This window comes from Bos taurus, chromosome 19 (genome assembly GCF_002263795.3).
Source record: "Bos taurus isolate L1 Dominette 01449 registration number 42190680 breed Hereford chromosome 19, ARS-UCD2.0, whole genome shotgun sequence".
NCBI classification, from domain to species: Eukaryota; Metazoa; Chordata; class Mammalia; order Artiodactyla; family Bovidae; genus Bos; species Bos taurus.
The window spans coordinates 32,242,039-32,265,835 of record NC_037346.1 but is presented as its reverse complement, the minus strand read 5'-3'; the positions used below and the strand labels follow the sequence as shown (position 1 = coordinate 32,265,835).

General features: G+C 48.3%; 1 protein-coding gene across 1 annotated transcript in view; it reads right to left on the bottom strand.

Moving 5' to 3' along the window:
* Window positions 1–565: 565 nt before the first annotated feature.
* The window catches only part of HS3ST3B1 (heparan sulfate-glucosamine 3-sulfotransferase 3B1), a 39,867-nt gene continuing 16,635 nt past the window's right edge, over window positions 566–23,797 (bottom strand). The window contains exon 2 of the mRNA NM_001193139.1: window positions 566–1,184. Coding sequence (NP_001180068.1) covers window positions 566–1,184 — 619 coding nt within the window. The remainder of the gene's footprint in view (window positions 1,185–23,797) is intronic.

Genomic DNA, 23,797 nt, shown 5'->3' with positions numbered 1-23,797 from the left:
TCACCAGCAGGCTCTAAGAGGACATGGATGTCCCTGCCAAAGTAGCGATTCTCCCCAGTGCTGAGTGGACTTGAGGGGGTGTGGGGGCGGGGCGGCGGACCTAGCACTGTGGTCTGGAGTCTGCGCCCTTGGACGTGTCAGAAAGTGGCCGAGGAAGCTGCCACGTGGCAGTCTGTCACCTCAGAGCTCCCAGAGGTGGCCAGGCAGCCAGGGAAACTGGAGTTTCAGAACAAGGAGATGACAAATGAATCCAGACAGCGATCGAAGGCTGCATACCCGTAACAACAAAAATCTCAAGTTGTGCTTTTCTTTAAATACAATGGGTAGAAAGGAAACTCAAAGGAGGAAAAAAAAAAATGGAAGCACCATCCATTGCAAGGACAAGAAAATATCAGAAAACACTTTGGAATGTTAACAGATTACGTGACTCTCTAAAAGAGTGTGGCTAGGCAGCTCAGTGAATTAATTGCTTATGAATTAAAAATAAATTATTATAAAATAGATTTCTGTACATTTTACATACATATAATCTCTCTCAATATTTCCTAAGCCCAAGAGGGTGCCATCAGTCCCAGCCGAAGTCGTGGCCCGTCATCTGGTAGAACTTGCGGTTGAAGGGCCGGTAGAAATCCCGCAGCTGCCGCAGCACCTGCACATCGATCTCGGGGTGGGGTCTGCCCTTGGTCTTGCCCAGGCAGTGGGGGCGGCCGCTGCCCTCCGCCTTCTTGAGGCAGGGGAAGCCCTTGGTCTGGTTGAAGTAGAAGTGCTTGTCCGAGATGATGCGCTTGAGGCCCAGGAAGTCCTGCACGCGGCCCAGCTCGCCGGCCGGGTCGCGCACCAGGCGCTCACCGCTCACGAAGAGCATCTGGCGGGCGGGGAAGTGGCGCAGCCAGCGCTCCAGGTGCTCGGCGTACAGGCCGATCTGGATGGCGCTCCACGAGCGGTCCACCAGGCCCGCCGAGCGGTTCCGGAAGGCCAGGCTCTCGAAGCTGGGGATGTCGGGCCGCTTGGAGAGCGTCTGCGTGTAGTCCGACACGGCCCGGGTCACCGGGTCCCGCACCACCACCAGGAGCTTGGTGTCCTTGGACATGGCCGAGATGCGCGCGGGCGCCTCGCGCGTCACGAAGTAGCTGGGCGTCTTCTCCATGGTGATCTGGCCATCCAGGGTCCTCGGCATCAGGTCCCTGCGCGGAGTAAACAGACCAGGGAGGGTGAGAGGTCACAGCTCTTTGGTCACACGTCTCAATAGCAATACTTTTTTTTTTTTTTGCTATTCTTGCTTTTTTTTCTGATTTATTTTTTAATTGGAGGGTAACTGCTTTAAATATGTTAATTTCTGCTGTATAACATCCATGAACCAGCTGTATGTATCCATATATCCCCTCCCTCGAGACTCCTTCCCACCCATCCCGCCATCCCACCCCTCTAGGTCATCACAGAGCACCGAGTGGCAATGTCAGCACTTTTAATCGTGGCCCCATCTAATTTCAATGCAAGTCGAATTTCAGAGCTGAGAGATATAGGTACGTCCCATCTGAAGGTTGGAGGCCAGATGCTCTCCACCTAGGATGGGAAGGCACTTTAATTTAGGGTAGAAGGAGTAAGATTCGACCTTCTCTGAGATCTTCCCCCCAGTGTCACCTCTCCCTTATTTTGGGGGGTATTCAGCTTTTAGATGGCCCCGAATATCTGACTTCAGAACACAGAGACCTCTGGCCTCTGGATACGTGCCTTTCAAAATAATATCACCTGGAGCGCCTAGAGATTTTGGTGTCCACGTGTCCTCGCTTTCCTGCCTTGCTGTGCTTATCACATTGGGACAAAAACCCTGTGGACACAGGAAGGAAAATGTCCCCTGGGCCAGTCAGGGTGTACTAGCATCGACACAGTGACCACTGACCAAACGCCTTCACTGTGAAAGACATCCCTGAAGGCCTCGAGGCACACAGCTGCCAAGAAATCGGGAGGATTCAGATGAAGTATAAACTGATGCGAAGAGAGAATTTGCTGAGACACAATTCTAGAAGCCTCCAAAACTACTTCAGATTCCATTTTTTATAGCTAGCTGGTGGAAATCTATTTTTTATAGATCCCTGGTGTATGATGCAGGGAGCTCAAATTCAGTGCTCTGTGATAACCTAGAGGGGTGGGATGGGGTGGCAGGTGGAAGGGAGGTTCAAGAGGGAAGGGACATGTGAATGCCTATAGCTGATTCATGTTGATACATGGCAGAAACCAACACAATATTATAAAGCAATTATCCTCCAATTAAAAATAAAGAATTAAAAAAGAGACAGGGACTTCTTTGGTGGTCCAGTGGCTAAGACTCATTCCTTGCTGCCAATGCAGGGGTCCTAGGCTTGATCCCTGGTGAGGAAATGAAGGGTCCACATGCCACAACCAAGACCCGGTACAGCCAAAATAAATAAGTTAATAAATACATATTTTTAAAGGGAGAGAGAGACTTGTATGATATTTATTTATTGCTGCATAATTTAAATGTAACTATATAGGCAGAACTTGAGCAAATTCCAGGAGATAGTGGAGGACAGGAAAGTCTGGCAGGCTGCAGTCCACGGGATCGCAAAGAGTCCGACGTGACTGAGCACCTAACACTCAGGCTGTTCTAAACGTCCAGCTTCAAGCCATCCCTAATCTGCTGAGACCAAAAGTGCTTTACGGACATGTTTATAGAAATGATGATATAAACTCACACGAGCCAGAAAGGGCAACAGACTCCTCCTTCACAGCGAATTAGAGGAAGCGGGCGTCTCCCTGATGGGGGGTGGCCCCACAACCCTGCAACCAGCCCCAGCTTAAGCTAAAGCTGGATTAACCCACTTTGACCATGTACCACTTAGATGAAGGTAGCCCTGTCATCAGGCTAATTCGATGGAGGATTAAAGAGGGCCTAGCTCTCAACTTATTCTGCATTTCCCTCAAAAGCAGGTCGAGTCTGATTAAGTCCGAATTTTTTCCCTGTGTTCAGCCACCTACATCTAGACCAAGTCTACAAGAAGGGTTCAATAGTCAAAATCCAAGTGCTATCCCTATGACTGAAGAAAACCTCACCCGCCACATTCTCCAGGGCCACGCACGTGGGGCAGGTTTGGAGTCTGTCTGTAGAGGGTCTGAGTGACCGAGCACAGGCGCTGAAGTCCAGCCCCTGGTCTGACTTTCAGCACCCCATGGATTGAGGTGTGTGCCCCTCACCTGTCCATGCCTCCATTTTCTCAATTGGTCTGTGAGAAAAAAGATGATGCCCACCACCCAGGGTTTCTCCTTGGGACCGAGCCTGGGAGTGAATCGGTGCCAAAGAAAGGTTGTCAGTTCCCTACTGTTGACAGCGTCAGGGAAAGGGTGCAAGGAGGCAAGGGTCACACGCAGGGAGTGGTCACTCCCTTGGTTCACCTGTAGAGGAGCCATAGGGATGCCCCTGGGACAAGCAAAGCTTCAGGAAGAGTGGACGTGGCTCTCTGCCCACCTAGGCTCCAGAACCACCTCTGAACCTTTGCTGCATGCATCCCCTCGACGTCCCTAAACAAGGGCCTGGCGATCATGGAACAAAATGGCCAAGTGAGAGAGCCCATATCAGGATGCGCAGAAAAGGAACAGGAAACGGTCACCATCTTATAGTCCAAAGGCACAGCCCACTCAGCCATAATGCATCTTTGGACCAGGGTCAGATTCTTGGGTGACCCCCTGCCACGCTGCAGTATGAGCTCCAAAGGAGCCCGTCTCCCCAGGACAGTCCAGAGGTTGCACACAGATGTCAGCAAGCACTCAGGGTCTTAAGACTTTCCCTGTTTATCAATAACAGCTGGGGAACTGCTGACACGGAGTCTCAGTCCCCGTCCACTGCAGGCTCCACAGCCGCCTTTCCCTGAGTGTGTGTGGTGTGGACACAGAGAGCTGATGGGCGAATGTGCTACGGGGTTCTCCATCATTTCAGCAGGTGCTCCCTGAGTCCTCTCCATGGGTTTCCAGGTGCATTTCTGGGGCAGGGGGAGGGGAGTAGAATAAGCCACACGAAATATGTCTCTTTGGGTTAAGGATTATTTTAGGCTGATTATTTCTAAGAAACAATGGACGTTGAAAGGCTCTGAAAACCAGTTAATGCTAACTTTTAGTAAGAGACATTTATATTTATAAGGGAAATGCTGGGAAAGATTGAAGGCAGGAGGAGAAGAGGGTAACAGAGGATAAGATAGTTGCATGGCATCATAGACTCAGTGGACATGAGTCTGAGCAAACTCCGAGAGATAGTGAAGGACAGGGAAGCCTGGCATGCTGCAGTCCACGGGGTCACAGAGTCGGACACGACTGAATAACAAGAGTGTCTTCCTGTCTGTACCAGGAGGAGAAGACTGGCTATATCTCTAGAATCTCGTATCCATGGAGTTAAGTCTGCCCAACAGCTGTGCCCTTATCTACTGGGCTTTTTCCCGCCACCTCCCAGAACTGGCCTCCCCCTTCCAAAAATCTTTTGTCTCCAGCTGGAGATGGCATTTAAGATGGAGGCTTGGGCTGTTTCCAAGACTTGCTCAGGTTTCCTGGGCATCTCCCTTGTACACAGGAGGGACACATGTTATTAAACTTGTTTGTTTTTCTTCTGTTGACTGTCTTTTATTACAGGGAGCTGGGTTGGGGTGGGAGCATCTCAGCTAAGAACCTTGAAAGGAGGGAAAATTATTTTTCCTCCTCTCTCCTGGTCCCGAGGCCTGGGCTCAGACAGAGTGGGGCATCTCCCCAGCATGGCCCAAGAAGTGTGCTGTTGACCCATCTGGGCAGTTCTTGCCTCTGTCAAACAACTCTTCTGTCACCCTCCACCCTCCCTGCCTCCCAGGACCCCTGGTCCTGGAGCGAAGCCCTTTCCTATTCACTTCCTGGGCCCAGCTTCTTCCCACCCGCATCCTTCACTGGCCAGGCTCTCCTGTCCAGACACTCAGAACCTCTCCGGGCACAGCAGTGGCTCTGAGAAGAAAGGATGGAGACATGGCCGAGGGTGACCCCCCTTACGTGGGCCCTGCAGCTCACCCCAGTGACCCCTCCAGTGGTGGCTCCAGCCGTGGACGGGCCTCCCAAGCCAGCAGGTGGGTTGCAGTTAAATTGAGCAGCTCATTAGGAAAGCCAGTTTCTCAAACTGATAGCCACAGCTAATAATCTAGGCGGTGCTTTGGGGCTGTCAGAGAAATTTTCACATACTGCGCCTCACCTAATCCCTCGCGCACAAACCTTCAAGAGAGCACTGCCAGCCCCAACCTACTGAGGAGGGAGCTGGGGCTGACGGGGAGGGTCACCCGCCACCAGTAGGCCGAGAGCTGAGACCCGGAGTCAGGCCCTCTGATACCATCAACACGCCTCCTCCACCCAGCCTTCTGCGTTTACCCTATTATGATGAAATATACAAAGAGCTACACACCTGTCTTTTCTTTAAAGAGATACCTGTATTTCTTCTTCTCATTTGGAGATTAGCATCTTAATAATAGGTATTCCAGGGCTAGAATCACATGACTATGATCATAATTGTTCAAAGATGAGTCAGATTTCGAAACAATAGATGTCTTAGGCTCACACACGCTTGCTGCTAATTGCATAGGATGAGGCTGGGGGATCAGGACAGGATGGAACAGTAGTTCTTCCTGCCAGACGCTGCCCCCCATCCCCACCCCATCCTCCCCTCTCCACCACGTGGGCAGGAAGGGACACTCTTCCACACCTGGTACACATTCCCCACACTGTTATGAAGCCAGTGGACCTGGAGGTCTCTCTGGGGCAAGTCTCAGGAAGATGCATGCTCCCACCCACCCATCCTCAGGACAAGAAGAAGAGATGCTAAGCAGAGGTTTCAGGTGCCACCCACGACATTCAGGCCTGGGGATGACCAGTCTAGGAGCATCAGGGCCCTCAAAGACCTGGACCACGGAGCAGGAACCTGGGAAACTGCAGGATTTGCAGCGGATATTTCAGGCTTTCAACATGTTTCAGGAAACTCAAAAGAAAGCAATGGGCCCCTTGGCAGTGGCGGGATTCAGCCTTGATGCCGAGGGTGCTGGATGCCCGGGCCCTGCCCTAGACCCACAGAATCAGGCCCCTGTGGGTGGGGTCCTGACAGGGGAATCTCTCTGATGATGCCAACCTGCAGCCAGGCTGGAAGTTGTCACCCTGGGGCATCCATGAGCTGGCAGCTGCTCTGTACTTCAGCCCCTTATTCTTCGGATGCCCTGTGCACCTACGGGTGTAGGGCACGGTGCTGGGTGGTGATAGAGGGCCCCCATGATCAAGAAAACAATATTGTTAACAGAACAAAAGCTGTTCAGCTAATCCAAGGCAGGATTTGAACCAAATTCCTGGAGTAAAGTCTAGAGAACTTGGGGTCGTATCCTCCCTGCCAAAGCAGATCAGGACCCAAAGGGAGGGTGATGCCCACCTGCCAATGCATGAGACACAGGTTCGATCCCTGGGTCAGGAAGATCCCCTGGACAAGGAAATGGCAACCCACTCCAGTATTCTTGCCTGGGAAATCCCATGGACAGAGGAGCCTGGCAGGTTACAGTCCACGGGGGTCACAAAGAGTCAGACACGACCGAGCAACTCAACAACAACAAAGACATGCCTGTGTGCAGATGCAGAGAGATGCGCGCGTGCGCGCACACACACACACACACTACACACACACACACACACACTACACACACACACACACACACACTACACCGAGCTAACTCTCAAACACAAATCAGGCTCTGAGTAAAACAAAAGGAGGCACACTGAAAGAACTAGAAGAAACTCGCGTGATGAGACTAAAAGATGCATCTAACTCTTTCATCATCTAAAGTTAGATAATATCAACACAAACAGAAGAAAAAGAAAAACAACCAGGTGAAGAAGAGTACAAGCCCCGAATTATCTAATTTACGCTTTTGCCAAACTCATGGCTTAAAATGAGACTAAGGTCTCTTCATTTTTGAAAAGCTCATGACACTAAGATGCATTGATGTCAAAATGACCACTGGGCCGTTTCCTCTTTCACAGGCTTGTGGCAGGTGAACCAGGAGGATGTCTAGAGTCCGGTTTGAGGACACAGAATCTCAGCCCCGGGTCTGGGCGCTCACCTGCACCTGTGCCTTCGCCAGACTCAGGAGTAGCTGGGAGCCCACCTGTGGACTCAGCCTCCCGAGGGGCGTGGCCGTCACGGGCTTTGGAGAAGCCCAGTGTTTACAATGAACAGCCCATGTCTCGACGGGGCTCTTATGCGTTACCTCGGAAAGCAGACTCTTAAAAACAAACCTTCAAGCCAACAGGCGGAGGAAATTTGAATGAACCAGACAAGTTCTAAAAGCCTTGTAATTCTGATGTTCTTCAGCAGCCAGTGTTGCCCTAATTTTCTTTTTCTGCTTCTTTTCTCTCTTTGGATGGCATGTCGGCTCCCAGAGTCCAGCAATTGAACTTATTGTTGGAACTGGCAAGTTACACAAGAAAAAAGAGGAAGATTATTGAGATGGGTGTAACCCATCGCACTACAGCCAAACAGATGCTGAAACACTGACACAAAACAGATGATGGAAGTGAATGAACTTGAACTTCAGAGAGCAGACAAAGCTGCAAGCCGCAATGGGGTGGGGTGGGCCCAGCTCCCTCTGGGACTGAGGAAAACTAGAAAGAGGGGAGGATGGGAGGATGACCTCTTTGTTTGGTTCCAGAAACACCATATATATATATATATATATATATATATAGACAGTAGTATAGATAAAATAGATAAACAAGTACCTGCTAGATAGCACAAGGAATGCTACTCGATATTCTATAATGATATATATGAGAAAAGAATCTGAAGAAAGATATAGTTAAATAGATGCTAAGTCGCTTCATTCGTGTCCGACTCTGTGCGACCCCGTAGACGGCAGCCCACCAGGCTCCCCCGTCCCTGGGATTCTCCAGGCAAGAACACTGGAGTGCGTTGCCATTTCCTTCTCCAATGCATGAAAGTGAAAAGTGAAAGTGAGTCGCTCAGGTTGTCTACTTGAAAGTTACACAGTCTTCTAGCGACCCCATGGACTGCAGCCTACCAGGCTCCTCCGTCCATGGGATTTTCCAGGCAAGAGTACTGGAGTGGGGTGCCATGGCCTTCTCCAATAGTTAAATAGATAGAGACGGGTATATGTATAACTAAATCCCTTTGCTGCACACCTGAAACTAACATAAATTAGTTGTAAATCAACTCTACTCCAATTAAAAAAAAATAAAAGAAATAGTCTCATGTTTCCTGACCTCCAATAAAGATCTTTTTTCTTCCTTTTTAGAACCTACTTTTTAACCTACTTACATAAATCATCATCCTGTCCAGTTCTATGATTTTGGAAAATGCACAGAATTGTCTAACAGCCAGCATCACAGTCATAATCCAGCTCAATTCCCTCACTCCCCACTCTTTCTCTTGCACTGCTCCTTTCCATCAAAATCTAAAATCGAACTCTGTGCACAAGGCAAATCCCCTTACAAATGGCCCTAGGCTGCCCAAATCCTTGTGTTGATACCATTGGGACGGAAATATTGATTGAGAAGAGAAAATGGTCAATAGACTTAGACGATTTGACATCACAAATCTATTTACCATTGCTTTAAAAGAAGAAGCAGCTACAAGTTGTTTCCAGGTCTCTGTCTTCCAGTTCTGGCTCCTAACTAGCTTGGCCCCCATCCCCCACCTCACCCCCACATCCCTGCGTCCTTGGCTTCCTGGTCTGTAAATCAGTACCACAGAGAAGGTCAAATTCTGATAAACTGCCCTGAGGACAAACTCAGGGTGGGGAGGACAGGCCAGGGAGCCACGATGCCATATCATCTTTAGACTTCCCAAAGCCCACATCCTGGTGGCTCAGATGGTAAAGAATCCACCTGCATTGCGGGGGATGTGGGTTCGATCCCTGAATTGGGAAGACCCCCTGGAGAAGGAAATGGCTACCCACTCCAGTATTTTTGCCTGGAGAATTCATGGACAGAGGAACCTGGCAGGCTACAGTCCATGGGGTCACTGAAGAGTCAGAAATGACTGACTAACACTTTCACTTTCAAAGCCCACATCCAGCCTCTGAGAGCTCAAAAGCCCATGGTGCGGCCAGGAGAAACCTTTACAAACAGAATAATCAGCCTCTCTAGGAAGGTTACATCTCTCCTCCCACCCTGCAAACAGATAGTAAACAGTCAAACCTCCTCTCACAGTCCCAAATCGGTGTGGGAAGTAAGGATACCCCCCTTAGAAGGGCTAAACAAATAAGGTGCCATTTTAAAAAAATAGCTGTTAAGTCGCAAGTTTCAGCTGCAAAACTCAAAAGCCCTGGGATCCCAGGGATGCAGGGAGTGGGACGCTGAACAGAGCAGAGAAGGGTGAAAACACCTTGAATGATACATCGTGATGGACATGTGGCAACATGTCACACAGTCAAGCCCACAGAACACAGCTCAGCTAGGGTGGACCCTGCTGTGAACCGTGGACTTGGCGTGACGCCTGATGTGTCGGTGTGAGCTCGTTGTGACCAGTGGACCACTCTGACGGGGGGTATCAGTGGTGGGGGAGGCTGTGCTTGAGGGGGAGCAGGAAGTGCATGGGAATGTTCTTGAACCCTCATTTGAATGCCCATGCTTGGTTTCCAGAACTCTGCCCTTTCTGCTTGATTTTGCAATGAACCTAAAACTGCTTAAAAAAAGAAGAAAAAGAAGAAGAAGGTTGAGATCCTGTCTGTCCTCATCCTGTCTGTGGACTACGGCTTCCTCCTTGGGAAGGCCGGGGTCACGCACCCTCGTGTCCTCAGCCTGGGCCACCAGCACTGGTGGGCCGTGCTCATGTGAGTCTTTTCCGTACCCTCGCCTTCCCCTGCAACTCTGGGCCGAGGGCTCCTCCTGGGATGCTGAGGCCACGGCACCTTTGCATTCTCTATGCTGCCTCCTTCACCCCCAACCACTCAGGAAGAAAGAAAACCCTTTCCTCCTGGGGTTTGTCCCTGATATCTTGACCTGTGAACACAGGTAGGACATCTTAACCTGTAAGCAGCATAAGGGACTAACTCTCCAACTTCCTGCCTTGAAAATATATGACAAAAAATAAACTCAGAAGACAAACAAAAAATAACAAGCCTTCTTTTACGAAAGGATGCCCTTGGGTTCTTGGGATCTGACTGCTCTCCCTTAGCCTTTCCTCCTGGGCTCAGAGGCCCACTGCCCTGCCTGGTCCGCAGGGGAGGGAGTTAGGCTGAGGTTGGCTGAGTGCCTCAACCTCCCATCACTGAGGCCAGGGAAGCACTCAAGTGGCCAACTTGAAAAGGGTAGAAAGGGCTGCTGGGGGCGTGGAGGTGGGGGGGATGCTGCCTGGAGGAAAAGTGCAAAGCTGCTGACAGTCCAGGAGGTGACAGATGCTGACAGGTTGGGGGGAGAGGCAGGGGGACATGTCCCCAGGCTTCAGCGGGCACTGGGTGCTCTGGAGTTAAATCATTTTAAAAGAAAAACCGGGGAGAGGGGCTTCCTTGTTTGTCCAGTGATTAGGAATCCGCCTGCCAGTGCAGGGGACGTGGGTTCAATCCCTGGTCTGGAAACTAGGACCCCCTGTGCAACGGAGCAGCTGAGCCTGTGAGCCACAACTGCTGAAGCCCACGCGCCCTGCAGAGCCCGTGCTCGAGAAGCCACCGCAAGGAGAAGCCCACACACCGCAACTAGACAGCAGCCCCCGCTCGCCACAACTAGAGAAAGTCCACACAGCAATGAAGACCCAGCAGAACCAAAAGTAAGTAAAAAAAAAACAAACCTAGGGGGAAGAAAAAGAGCAGTCTCCAGGGTCATTACCATCCTAATCGAAGAGGTTTCTGCTGTGACAAGTGTGGGCAGCTGGGGTCCTGTTTCCCGAAGGCCTGTCTACCAGCCCTGAACCTCCATCCCAGGTGAGTACCCCAAACTGTCCCCAGGGCAGCGTCCTTCTCCCTTGGGAGTTTGTAAGTCACAGTGGACTTCAGGTGGATGGGGGACAAAGACAAAGGTCTAGGCTTGTGGCTTCTCTTCCCTTGCAGAAGATGAGAGCTGCAGAGATGAGAAAGGAACTCTTCCTGCAACCTCGACTGTGGACCAGGAGACATGGTTGCTCCTGAGACTTGTAACTCGAGCTGTAAGTGGTAACCCTGGGAAGTTTCATCTTTAAAGCAGTTTTCTTCCCTGGGGAGGAGGGAGGAGGGCTGGGAGGAAGGTGGGGATCAGCCCTCGGCCCCTTCTTATCTGGAAACTTCTTCCTTTGTAGGAAGTCTCTGAGCCCAAGGATTGGAAAGCTCCCTTTCAAAGGGCCACACATCTCCATAAATAATTATCTCCGTTTGGGCGAGATGTTTGCATATCAAAGAACTCCTTCGGGAGTGTTTAAAATAATTTAAAATGAAATTATAAATAGTCTGTTGTTCTCCTCGTTTCTCTGGTCCCTGGAGCAGTTGGGCTCCCGGAAGTGATGTCATTATTCATTATGAAGTGTACTGGGTCTTTTTACTTACTTTATTAAAAAAAGGTAATGGGTAGGAAAGAAGAGACATAACAAAGGATGGACTCCCCCAGGCCCCCTCCTCTGCCAGCCCTCGCCCCTTTCGCCCCTCCCACCCCTCAACCCCCACCGCAAGGATTTGGCCTCCATTGTATGAGAATTTCAATACTGCTCAGAAAATGAAAAGCCTTTGAGTGCCATAAGGGGGTGGTGCTCAAAAGAGCATCTCGCAGCTCTGGGTCAACCCAAGATTCCTTTCATTTTGGCAGAATCCTCCACTATAGACCCTGCTTCACAAAGGCCTGAGTTCCTGTTCCTGGAAGGGACTGGGGGGGCTGGGGGGCAGAGGGAGGGTTTCAATTAAAAGCTAATAGCCTTTTGTGTCTGGGCGCTCTGGGGCACTGCTCGTGTTTATTAGACCTCACTGTGTGCGGGCACAAACCATGTGAAATCAGAGTAATCTGTGCCCCCCGTTTCCTGGAAAAAAAAATTGTTTTTGATCAATAGAAAGAGAGGAAAAAAAAGTTTTCTGGGAAGCGCAGTCTTTAGAAAGTAAAATCAGCCTGTCTGTGGGCAGGGGGGTGAGGGCAGAGCTCAGGACCCAGAGGGAAAGGAGACCTCGGCAGCACAGACAGATGTGGGAAGGCTGTCCCTCCCTGGACAGATTCTTCTCTGTGTAGACCCGACCCGCCCTCACTTCTGATCCGTGTGGGCTTCCCCTCTGGAATCCGCTTCTTCTCCCCGGGGTGCTGGGAGCCTGGCTCTGCCTGGGTGACTCCCCAGCAACAAAGGGCCAGCCCTCAGGCGGCTGCACTGGCTGGTATGTTTCACAGGCTCCTGAAATCCTCTCCCAGCTCAGGCTTCACCCCAAGAAAGGCTTCCCCCATCCCACCCCACCCCTGTGCTCTTGGCAACCAGGTACAAATGTTAGTAAACAGACCCTCACTCAAGAACCACTCAGCACCACCAGTCAACACAGAGTGGATGGAAATCACTTCCCCACACAGGGAAGCACCCCTCTCCTCCACCGCCCGCACCCAGGATAAGGGGAGGGGGCTTCCTGACATAGCGAAGTCTACCCGGTGCTGGACGCTTGAAGCCTGGGCCTCTGGTTCCTGCGCAGCCGCTGACAAGACTTGACACTCAAAGCTTCGGGCTCAGTGTAGAAAAATTAATGGGTGACTTCCTTAACTCAGAACGACAACCTCCAGGTCCATCCGTGATGCTGCAAATGGCATGATTTCATTCTGTCTGACAGCTGAGTGGTATTCCATTGTAAACAAACGTGATACAAAGGAACTTATTTACAAAACAGAAACGGACTCACAGACTTAGAGAACGAACTTATGGTGGCCAGGAGGAAGGACAGGGAGAGCGGATAGTTGGGGAGTTTGGGATGGACATGTACACGCTGCTACATTTAAAATGGATAACCAACCAGGACCTACTGTGTAGCACAGGGAACTCTGCTCAGTGTTACCTGGAAGACTGGATGGGAGGGGAGTTTGGGGGAGAATGGATACATGTATATGTATGGCTGAGTCTCTGCTGTCTGAAACTATCTCAACATTGTTGACTGGCTATACTCCAATTCAAAATAAAAAGTTTAACCATAAAAAAAGTTGATTTTGACACTAATAAAAAAAAAGTTAATGGGAATTTTCCTGGCGGTCCAGTGGTTAAGAGTCTATCTTCCAGTACAAGGGGTGTAGGTTTGATCCCTGGTCAGGGAGCCAAGATCCCACATGCGTCGTGGCCAAAAACCTCAAACATAAAACAGAAGCAATGCTGTAAAAAAAAAAAGTCAATAAAGACTTAAAATGGTCTACATCAAAAAATCTTTTAAAAAGTGAATGGACTGGTTTAAAAGGGTTGTTGGCTTTAAAATTCTATAAGGGGACCCTTACAATCTCCATCTCTCCCACCACACCCTCATGCCACCTCCCTCCCCAGCCAGTTGTAGGTTGGCACAAGTCGGTACAGGAGAATCTATACAAATATTTTATAATGGAATAGGTGCAAAGGGTACTTTAGGCACCTTGAGGATACAGGTCAACCCCACGAATGTAATTCAGACAGAGGTTACTGTCAAGGGCACCCCCAAACTAGGCAACCTAGTGCCTGAGGAAACAGAAAGGGAAGTAGAGCTCAAGGTCAGGCTGTGGGTCCTTAGGCAAGTTGTCTAACATCTCTGAGCTGTCTCTCCTCATTTGTGAAATGGAGATACTTTAAAAAAAAAAAAACAAAACAAGAATGAGACTCAGTCGTAGTTCATACGTGAACAAGCTCCTAACACAGCGAAACCCTACCTAAGGGTAAGGTGGGATGACCTCCACTCATGTCCCCACTTTATCTCCTTTGACTTACGGCTGTAGGTGCTAGGGAGATTTCTAGGGAAATATTGCTAAGGAAAAAGAAATTCCACGTTGGTTCTCACATTCAAAGTCTCTTGTAAAACAAGTATTTGAAAGTGTCTCCATTTCCTGGAATTCTCACTTGTGCCAGGAAGGATCCCATGGGTGGACCTTCTTTCTTAATCCCCTGGTAGGACCTTGGCAACCAAGGAAAACCAAGCTCCCCCTCTTGCATTGATGTTACTGAACGGACGTGATGATCCAAGCCAAAAAGGAGCAGGAAATGAGGCAGTCTTTCATACGAACGCATCCTGCCTCAGAAGGTTCTTTCTTTCTTTCCTTCCTTCCTTCTCTCTCTCTTTCCTCCCTCCCTCCTCTCTCCCACTCTCTCTTTCATCCCTTCTTTCTCTTTCTTTCCTCCTTCTTTCCCTCCCTCTTTCTTTTCCTTTCTTCCTTTCTTGCTCTCCTTCCTCACCTCTTTCTTTCCTTGGCAGAGAATGAGGTTTACATGAAGTAAAACAGTCCGTTTAGGGGCAGGAGCCATCTGAGACTGATGAAAAGAAACAACCCAACTGCTGAAACCAGATCCACAGAGTGAAGACTTGACATAATCCGTTACCTTCCTGCCCCCTGACTGCGGGGCCAGCGGGAGTTGGGGATGAGAGAAACCCCAGTCAACTCTTAAGTCCAAGACAATGGCTCCATCCTGCTCCCCACTCCCCTTCCACTTGACAAACAGAACCCCATTTTATGGTTATCAGCTGAAAACAGTATAAAGTAAATTAGGTCAATAAAAACCCCAGACATAAGTTTGAGTAAAGCTCAACGGATGGGAAATGAGAACAAATAAACTCCCCTTATCACAGGCTCTAAATAGCTAAGAACATTTTAGAGAAGAAAAGAGGTGCTTTCTGCCCATAGAGAACATCCCTGGGAGTGTATTAAGCTGGAGACAGACGCTGCAGACAAAGAAGACCCGCGGTTTCACGGTTTCTTATCTCACACACCTAGCAGCAGCAGCACTTTCTTCCCAGTGGGTCTAGGTGCTTGAAGGTGTCTTGAGACAGGAAGTGGCACGCAAGGCTGATGGAAAGTCTAAAGACACCCATCAAAGTCTACCCTCTCCTATGCTTATGGAGACTCTCAGTTTGGAAAGGATGGAGGCTTCTAAGAGCCAATTTTCAGGAGGAGAAAGGTAAGTGCAACCTCCTCAGAGTCTCATCCACTTATTGTCACAGACACCATTTTTTATAAAACCTCAATACATCTGTAACAGATTGCTAAGCAGAGCCCAACTTGCCTGTATATTTCATGTCCGAGGAGAGGAGAAATGCAAAGTCTTGGAGGCTTGAAGTTTTGCTTAAGTGTTCTGGATTATTTGAGCATATTCCCTCATGACGGTTCATATTCTGTGAGAACCTTTTGGTAGATGGTGAGTCTTACAACTTCCAGCCTTGCTTCTGTTCTTGACACAAAGCATTCCCTCCTCCTCCCCCACAACTCCCGCAAGGGAACAAGACTGCGAGCACCAGGGGGATCAAATAACCAGATGGTTAGTGAGAGGGCTGCTAAGAATTACAAGTGAGATTAGCCTTTTACCCTGCATTAGCCCCCGTGAAAAACTAACCCTGTAACTACTTTTGAGCCTAATGATGATTTCTAAGAACAAGATGTTTGGTTCAATCTTATGGCCTGCCATATTTTGTTTTGTATTTCTTTGGACGGTACCTCGTAAGACGGTACATCTTCAAAAGAAATACAAGAAAAAGGGCAAAAAACCTGGGATAGGAAGCACTGGAAAATAATCTGCTGAATGAACACATGAAGGAATGAAAGGAAATTAACTTGCAGTGCTTAAAGCTAATGACTGGGGGTCACAGGGCAAATATGTAAAGAGAATTGGGGGCAACCTGGGATGATAAATTACCATTTGGGGAAGGTTTGAAAATGGTGACCATATCAGGATCTGAATGCCCAAAGTAATTAATCCTAGAGCAACATTTATGTACCATCACACCCATTACATTAAGTGACACTATTCCATCAGGAGGCCATCCACATAAAGAAGGTCTTGACCTTGCATGCTAAGCTACAGCAAAGAACAAGTCCCTTATTTCACCTGAGGGACAGACGCCAGCCATGAGCTCCTCTCACTTTTGAACTTTGGATGCCCCGGAGTTTTGAGGGGGGCAGTAATAAACCACCAATGGATATGAATCTGAGCAAACTCTGGGAGATGGTGAAGGACAAGGGAGCATGGCATGCTGCAGGCCATGGGGTGGCAAAGAATCATACATGACTTAGCGACTGAACAACAACAGTAAGAAAAAGACTAGGAATGTGGGCAGGATCTCTCATGGATGGTTAAAGAATCAGGGAATAGACTAGAATCAGGGAAGGACTAGGAATGTGGGTGGGATGGCGGGTGGGATGGCTCGTGGACGGTTAAGGAATCGGTGACATGGCGTGCAGGGATCATTCACAGGGACATTTCTTGCCCTCAGGGGGCTTACTGTGTATTTGGAGAGAAATTCCACATCCAGGAAGTTCCCCAATAGACACTGCATTGAAATGTGCAAAACAAGCATCCATAAGTCATGTCCTTCGGGACATCTGCAGCTTCCTTGAGCTGGTGCCAAGGCCGAGGGGAACAACAATGTCAAGAAGAAAAGATACCCAAGTGTAGGAGCATAAGGCAGTGGTTGAGACACTGGGCTGGGACTCAAGTTTATTTGTTTGAGGAATGGTGAGAAATAAGACTACAACGATTAGGAAGTGGCTGGAGTGGCCCCCTTTCCACTCTGCCCAGCCCTTCCCCCACTGCTTCCCCAACATCTTTTCCAGAAGCCAAACCTAGAAAACTTCACAGCTTCTCATTATGTTGAACAAGATGTTCAAGTTTCCTGGCCGGGAATCTCCCTACCTTTCCAAAAGGACATGCTTGTCCCATTCCTCCATTCTTACCCTTCACCCCAGCCACGGGCAAGCAGAGTCCCCCTCCTTCTCGTACGTTCCTACAGCACTCATTCCCACGCTAGGCTGGGTTAGCAATTCTTGCTCCCTTCTTATGATCCTACCCTGCCAACAGCCTCCCTGCAAATATACACATGTGCGTGCACCCACACACACACACACACATACATGTTAGCATACCCTTTCTCTAGCTGCTATTATCTACTTCCAGGGGGTTGAAGCCTGGACTTTGCCTTATTTGCACTGTGGCCCAAATCAATGGCTCTTAGATGAATGAAGGTGCATAAATAAACAATCGCTAGAAAGAACTTGGATTTGATCTCAGACAATGAGAAGCCACATCAAACATGGGAGTGAGCAACCTGAAGGTGTATCAGGAGTCGGGGAGACAGATCTGGGCTGTTAGCTGATGATAAACTCCGTGAGGCTACTGAAGCTCAATATAAGAAGGTGTAAAGAACACTGGAATAAGCAGAAAAGATTACTGGGCGTCTCCAGTGGAAAACTGAACAACACGTTATCTGGAGATAGCTTTCTTATTGCTTTTGAGATATTTGGCAACTCTGTAAATTATAGATAACAACATGGCAAGGCAACATGATTCTTGACCATAGGCATGCAAATAAGTGCCTTCTGGTAGAACTTCTGTGGGTTTCCCTCTCCACTGCCCACTACATGGGAAAAGTCAAGTTCGCCCGCTTGTAATGTCATCTCAACGTTCCTTTATTCCAAGGAAACTGAGGTTCTTTTGACTTCTTTGGACCAATGGTAACAGCTGCCATGTTCTCTCATTAATAATAAGTAAAATAAAATCCTTAACATGGTCATTAAGGAAATATAATCCTTAACATTGTAAGTGGATGAATCATGATTTTACCTTTTGCCTTTAGAAAATTATCCTTTACCAAAAGCCTGGATTAGCCATGTGCTTTTCATAAGAGTGCTATCCAAACGAAGATGTGGTTCGTATGTGTACGTGTGTGTATACACATATGGATTTCCCTGGTGGCTCAGATGGTAAAGAATCCGCCCGCAACGCAGGAGACCAGAGTTCAATCCCTGCATCAGGAAGATCTCCTGGAGAAGGGAATGGCTACCCACTCCAGTATTCTCGCCTGGAGAATTCCATGCAGTGGAGCCTGGCAGGCTACAGTCTACGGGGTTATAAAGAGTCAGACATGAGTGAGTGAATAACACTTTCAGTTTCATACATGTACACACATACAATGGAATCCTACTCAGCCATAAAGAGAATGAAATAATGCCATTTGCAGCAACATGGATGGACCCAGAGATTATCACACTGAGTGAAGTAATTCAGACAAAGGAAGCCAAATGCCACATGACATCAATTATATGTGGAATCTGAAATAGGACACAAATGACCTTATCTATGAAACGGAAATAGACTCACAGACATAGAGAACAAACCTGTGGTTGCTAAGGAGGCAGGGAGGGATGGAGTGGGAGGCTGAGGTTAGCAGATGCGAACTATTACATAGAGAATGGATAAACAAGGTCTGACTATGTAGCATAGGGAACTATATTCAATATCCTGCAATAAGCCATAATGGAAAGGAAAATGAAAAAGAATGTATATATATATATACACACACATATATATATATATACTTTTCTGTACAGCAGAAATTAACACAGCATTGTAAATCAACTATACTTCAATAAAATAAATATAAAAAGAGTGCTATCCACACCAGTGGCTTTTACCCCATAGCATCCTCTTGATACCAACCACCTTCCCATCTTAGTACCAAGAACAGTCATGCTTTCTGTTGCGCAAACAGCTCGTTTGAATGACTTCTGTAACTGAGGCCTGTCTGTCTGTGAAGGCTGCCATGAAGCTGAAGGTCATGTCCACTATGTGGCCCCCACTATGGATTCTCCTTTCTTACTCTCACATTTTATGTGTTTGTGGCCCTTTAAGTATCCTTCAAAAACCACCTGAAGTATGTGTTCAAGAAGGCGGACACAGAATAAATGCAATTCCGTAGATCTGAATGGGAACGGGGTATGGGGGCGAAAACAACGGGACAGCTGATTGGAAAACACACTGAAGGGAGGAAAAAAGGAAAGCAGGTTAGAGATGAGGAAAGACCTTCAGTTTTTTAAGCAAGATGGATCAAGATGGACGATTATGGGTTCTGAGTTCACCCACAGAAACTGTGGCTTCCAACCCACTATTCAGGATGCAAGTCAGGACACAATGAAGGTGCTCAGCCCAGAAATGATATAAACACAAGAGGGTTTAGGATTCAATGTCTATGTAAAAAGCAGAAACGGAGATAAGGTGAACATGACCCCAGATTCTAAGCTAGCTTTATATCCAGACAGATTAGCCCAGGTGGGGTGCGAGGCTCCCTGGCAGGCCAGCCTGGAGGCCGGGGTCGTGAACGACTGCCTCTCCCTGCAATGCTCAGCACTGCCCTCCATTCACTGACAAAGCCAAATAAAGACCTTTAAGATGCTACTTTCCCAAATGAATCCACTTCCAAATCCAGGGCTGGGAACACACAGCACTAAGCCTGTGAGCAAACACTCCTAAAGAGGAGAACAAGAGACTCCTCTCTGCTGCCCCATTAGCACATTCGGGAAGTTAACATACCTCCCTTCCCCCTGCTACTCCCCCCAAGGACACTGTTTCCCTGGGTTGGCTGAACGCACATCAATTAACTTGTCACATGGAGTCAGGCAGGACCGCCAGGTACCAAAACGAGGCATGGAATCAACTGACTGTAAGGATCCCAAGAACTGGAGTCCTGACCATCTTTTTTCTCTTCCCTTTTTTTTTAATTGAAGTATTGGGCTTCCCAGGTGGTGCTAGTGGTAAAGAACTCGCCTGCCAATGCAGGAGACAGAGAAATGGGGATTCGATCCCTGGGCTGGAAGATCCCCTGGAGAAGGTCATAGCAACCCACTCCAGTATTCTTAGCTGGAGAATCGTTTGGACAGAGGAGCCTGGTGGCCTACAGTCCATAGGGTGGCAACGAATCGGACACGACTGACGTGACTTAGCATGCATAGTTGATATATATCATGTAAGTTATAGTTAAACAATATAGTGATTCTGTATTTTCATACATATACTCCATTTAAAGTTATAATAAACTATTGGCTAGATTTCCTGTGCTGTTTAATATATCCTTGTAGATTATTTATCTTATATATAGTAGTTTGTACCTTTTAATCCCCTCTTTCTATCTTGCCCCTCCCTCCATCCTCTCCCCAGTAGTAACCACTGGTTTGTTCTCTGTGAGTCTGTTTCTGTTTTATTAATTTCATTTGTTTGTTTTATTTTTTAGATTCCACATAAAAGTGGTATCATACAGTATTTGTCTTTCTCTGATTGACTGATTTCACTCAGCATAATACCCTCCAGGGTCATCCAAGTTGTTGCAAATGGCAGAATTTCATTCTCCTTTACAGCTGAGTAATATTCCATTGTATATGTACATACCACATCTCCTTAAGCTGTCTCCATGAATGTGTAATTCTGAGAGATTTCTTTATGAGATAAATACAGTGTCTATCCAGGAAAGGACCCCTTTTCCTGGGGCCCCTCTTCCTCTGAAGAGAGAGGGTTCTCCTCTCACTCGGGTCAGAAATGGGGCTTATTAATTATCATTACAGAATGTTACCCTTGCTGCCTGCAAAACAGGCATGCGAATCTCAGAGTCATGCCCTCAGAGCACAGTGCTCCCACTTTTAGGGGTTGCAGAGAATCTGGGGAAAGGGCTGTGTTCTCTGGAATCTCTAAGATCTCACATGCTGCACAGTGAGGCCAAGAAAGAAAAAAATCTCTCAAAATTCCAGCGTTCTGCAGGGGAAAAAACACTTGCCCCAAATCCTAAGACCAACCTCAAAGACCAAAATGGTTCTATACGGCTCACCCAGAAAGCTCTGCTCCCCACTCTGCTGGGGACAAGGAAAGAACCAGGATTGCACACAAGGTGTTTTCAGGTACCACAGACAGAGGCTGCATCCACTCTGCTCTCCTTCTTCTCTTTAAACAAACCAGGTGCAGAAGGCAAAGCGAGCTGGTTCTAAATGTCCAGAGGCCAGAAGTCATGGCTCAATCCATCTTTAGAAGCGGGGAGATACACAAAGCTGTGCCAGGCTGAACAAGTCTCTCCAACCAAGAAAAACAGGCTGATAAATTAGTTCTGCGAAGCCACAGAGCAGAGCCCCCAAGAATCAACTCAATAGGCTGCCTCCTCTTCTAGCTCATTAACTATTTGAGATTACCATCATGTGGGGAGTCGCTTCTCAGCTGGAAATTAAATTAGCCTGGCTATAAACCAGGAATGTCGAGTGGAAAGTATCTGATGAGCCATCCTGGGGAAAAAAACTCCACCACCCAACACCATCCCCCAAGCAGCTTACTCCCACCCTCCAAGCTGGGCCCCTCGGTGCAGCGTCTCTTCTGAATGATGAGGAAAACAACACAGCCAAAGGGGCAAGACTACTTTCTTGGTTTTGATTTTCAGAGAAAAGCACAGTTCACCAGGGCCGCTCCTAGTCAAATAACCAAAGACGTGGCTTCATGAGACGAAATGGTCAGGAATGTGGCATTCAGAAAGAGACAGAGTAACAAGTGTTCAGATTAGAAAGAAAGATTAGAAAGAAAGGAGAGAGTGAGGAGGGAGAGGATAAACACATAACACACAACTAGCATCCTTGGGGATGCTCCATGCACAGTCGTCTGCCCAGTGAGGGGGCAGCAGGTCCTGCCTGCACCTTCACAACAGGTGTGTGCTTGCAAAGCCACCTCATAATTACCAGGTTTGGCATTTTGGCGCTGGCAGCTGGGTCCGCGCAGATCCTAAGATTTCAGGAACCAGCCTCTGCAGGGCTGTTCCTGCCGCGGGTCTGTGAGCCGAGAAGTAGAATTTCTAATTACACGGCTTTGGGCTTTACCCTAATGACAGGCTCCATCCAGGCAGGCAAAAAGCACGCAACTAAGAGGATATAGGTCTTCGAGCTCATCCTGAGAGGCTCCTAACGCTTGCCTTTTTTTTTTCTGGATGGCATCTTCTCTGATCACCAGCAAAACAATTCCTGTTTCATACTATTCAGTGGCACCTTGTAAATACCTCTTCCAAGCTGAAATACTTGACAGAGAGGAAAAGAAAGATGCATGATAAACTGTATTAGTTGCCCCCTGGTTGTTAAAGGCTCGCTCACCAAAGACCTCAGTCCCCTTGATGCTGTTTTCCTCGCCTTCCTTTCTTTTCTGCTGGTCCTTCCCTCATCCACGACGCTTTTTCACACAAACCTCATTGCCTTTTCATGTGTGTTCCTTCTGCCAAGAAGACCTCCTTCCTTACTTGGTCTGCACACGAACTCCTATTCATCCATCAAACCCCCCACCAAAATCGTCCTCTCTGAAGCCTTTCCAGGGACGCTCCTTCCCCACTTAGATTTAATCAGTCCTCCTTCTGCAATATTTCTTTGCCTTGAGCATCCTTCTCTTTTTGCCTGCATTACACATGACTGTATTTAGCCACCTCACCCCCTGCCTTTGCTCGCACACTCTATACCCAATATCCACATCATAGGCTAAGCCCTGTCCCCGCCCTCATTTACAGAGACCCCAATGGGCACCACTTCACACTAAGAACAAGGCTAAGAACACAGACAGCTTCCTCTCTGCCCCTAACCTGCCCTCTTTCTTTGATCTCTGATCACAGTGGCTGCTCACAGGGGCCTGCTCTTGTGGGCAGGGACCTTAGATCCTTTCTCTTCCTTCAGGTCTCTTCCCACCATCACCCCTTTAAAAAGGCCTAAAATAGCCCTTTTCTCCCATCATCCTCTCCCCCACAACTCTCCATCCCCTCTCTCTGTTTTATGTCTCTTCATGGCTCCTAATCACCGCAGGGGATCTTCTATTTCTGGTAGTTTGCTTGCGTATCGGTCTCTCGCCCATCTCCCTAGTAAATAAAATGTAAGCGACAGGAGGGCAGGATCAATGCTGACAAAATAGGCAATCAATAATATTTGTGAGATCAATAAGTGGCTGCATCCACAGAGCCTGGCACAGAATAGCTGCTCAGTAAATTAATAAAATCAATCTGCAACTAAAAGGAAAAAAGCTTACATCTGTGGCCATTCTAACCCAGGGACACCACAAGCTAAGTGAAACCAACTGGATTTGTCCGCAATTCTCCGTCCCCATAGCTGGTTTTCAAACGACACAGGCCACAGGGTTTGTGCTGTTGTTCTTCGGTCGCCAAGTCATGTCTGACTCTCTGCAACCACGTCGACTGCAGCACTGCTGGCTCCCCTGTCCTTCACTATCTCCCGAAGCCTGCGCAAATTCATGTCCATCAACTCAGTGATGCCATCCAACCATCTCAGCCTCTGTTGCCCCTTCTCTTCCTGTCCTCAATCTTCCCCAGCATCAGGATCTTTTCCAGTGAGTCAGTTCTTTGCATCAGTGGGCCAAAGTATTGGAGCTTCAGCTTCAGCATCAGATTTGTGGAGATACCCCTAATGCTTACCACCCCTAGGTGGTCCTCTCGAGAGATTTCACTGAGGAGAAAGAAGCCAAAGGATTTTAGAGTCGAGACAGAACAGCCCCAAATCTAAATTAGAATGCAATCGACAAGCAACCAGCAGTCGGCAAATCCTTCAGGGAGGTCACGTGCTATAGATGAGTGGGACTGAACCCGAATGGTGCTGTCACCCGAGAATTATCTTTACCTGCTGCCCAGACCACAGCTGCCCACTAGCGCCGGGTCCACAGCTCCAGCATTTGGGACCTGCCTCCCATCTGCCACAACTAGGGGGTGAGCAACCATGGAGGATACACGCCTTAGGTGCCAAGCCCTGGCACTTCCCATCCCCAAATGCAGAGTCCCCCAAAGACACCATCTGGGGTAGGTCCTCAAAACAAATGCAAGCTTGAGTCTCGAGGAAACTGGGACTCATTCTCCCTCCT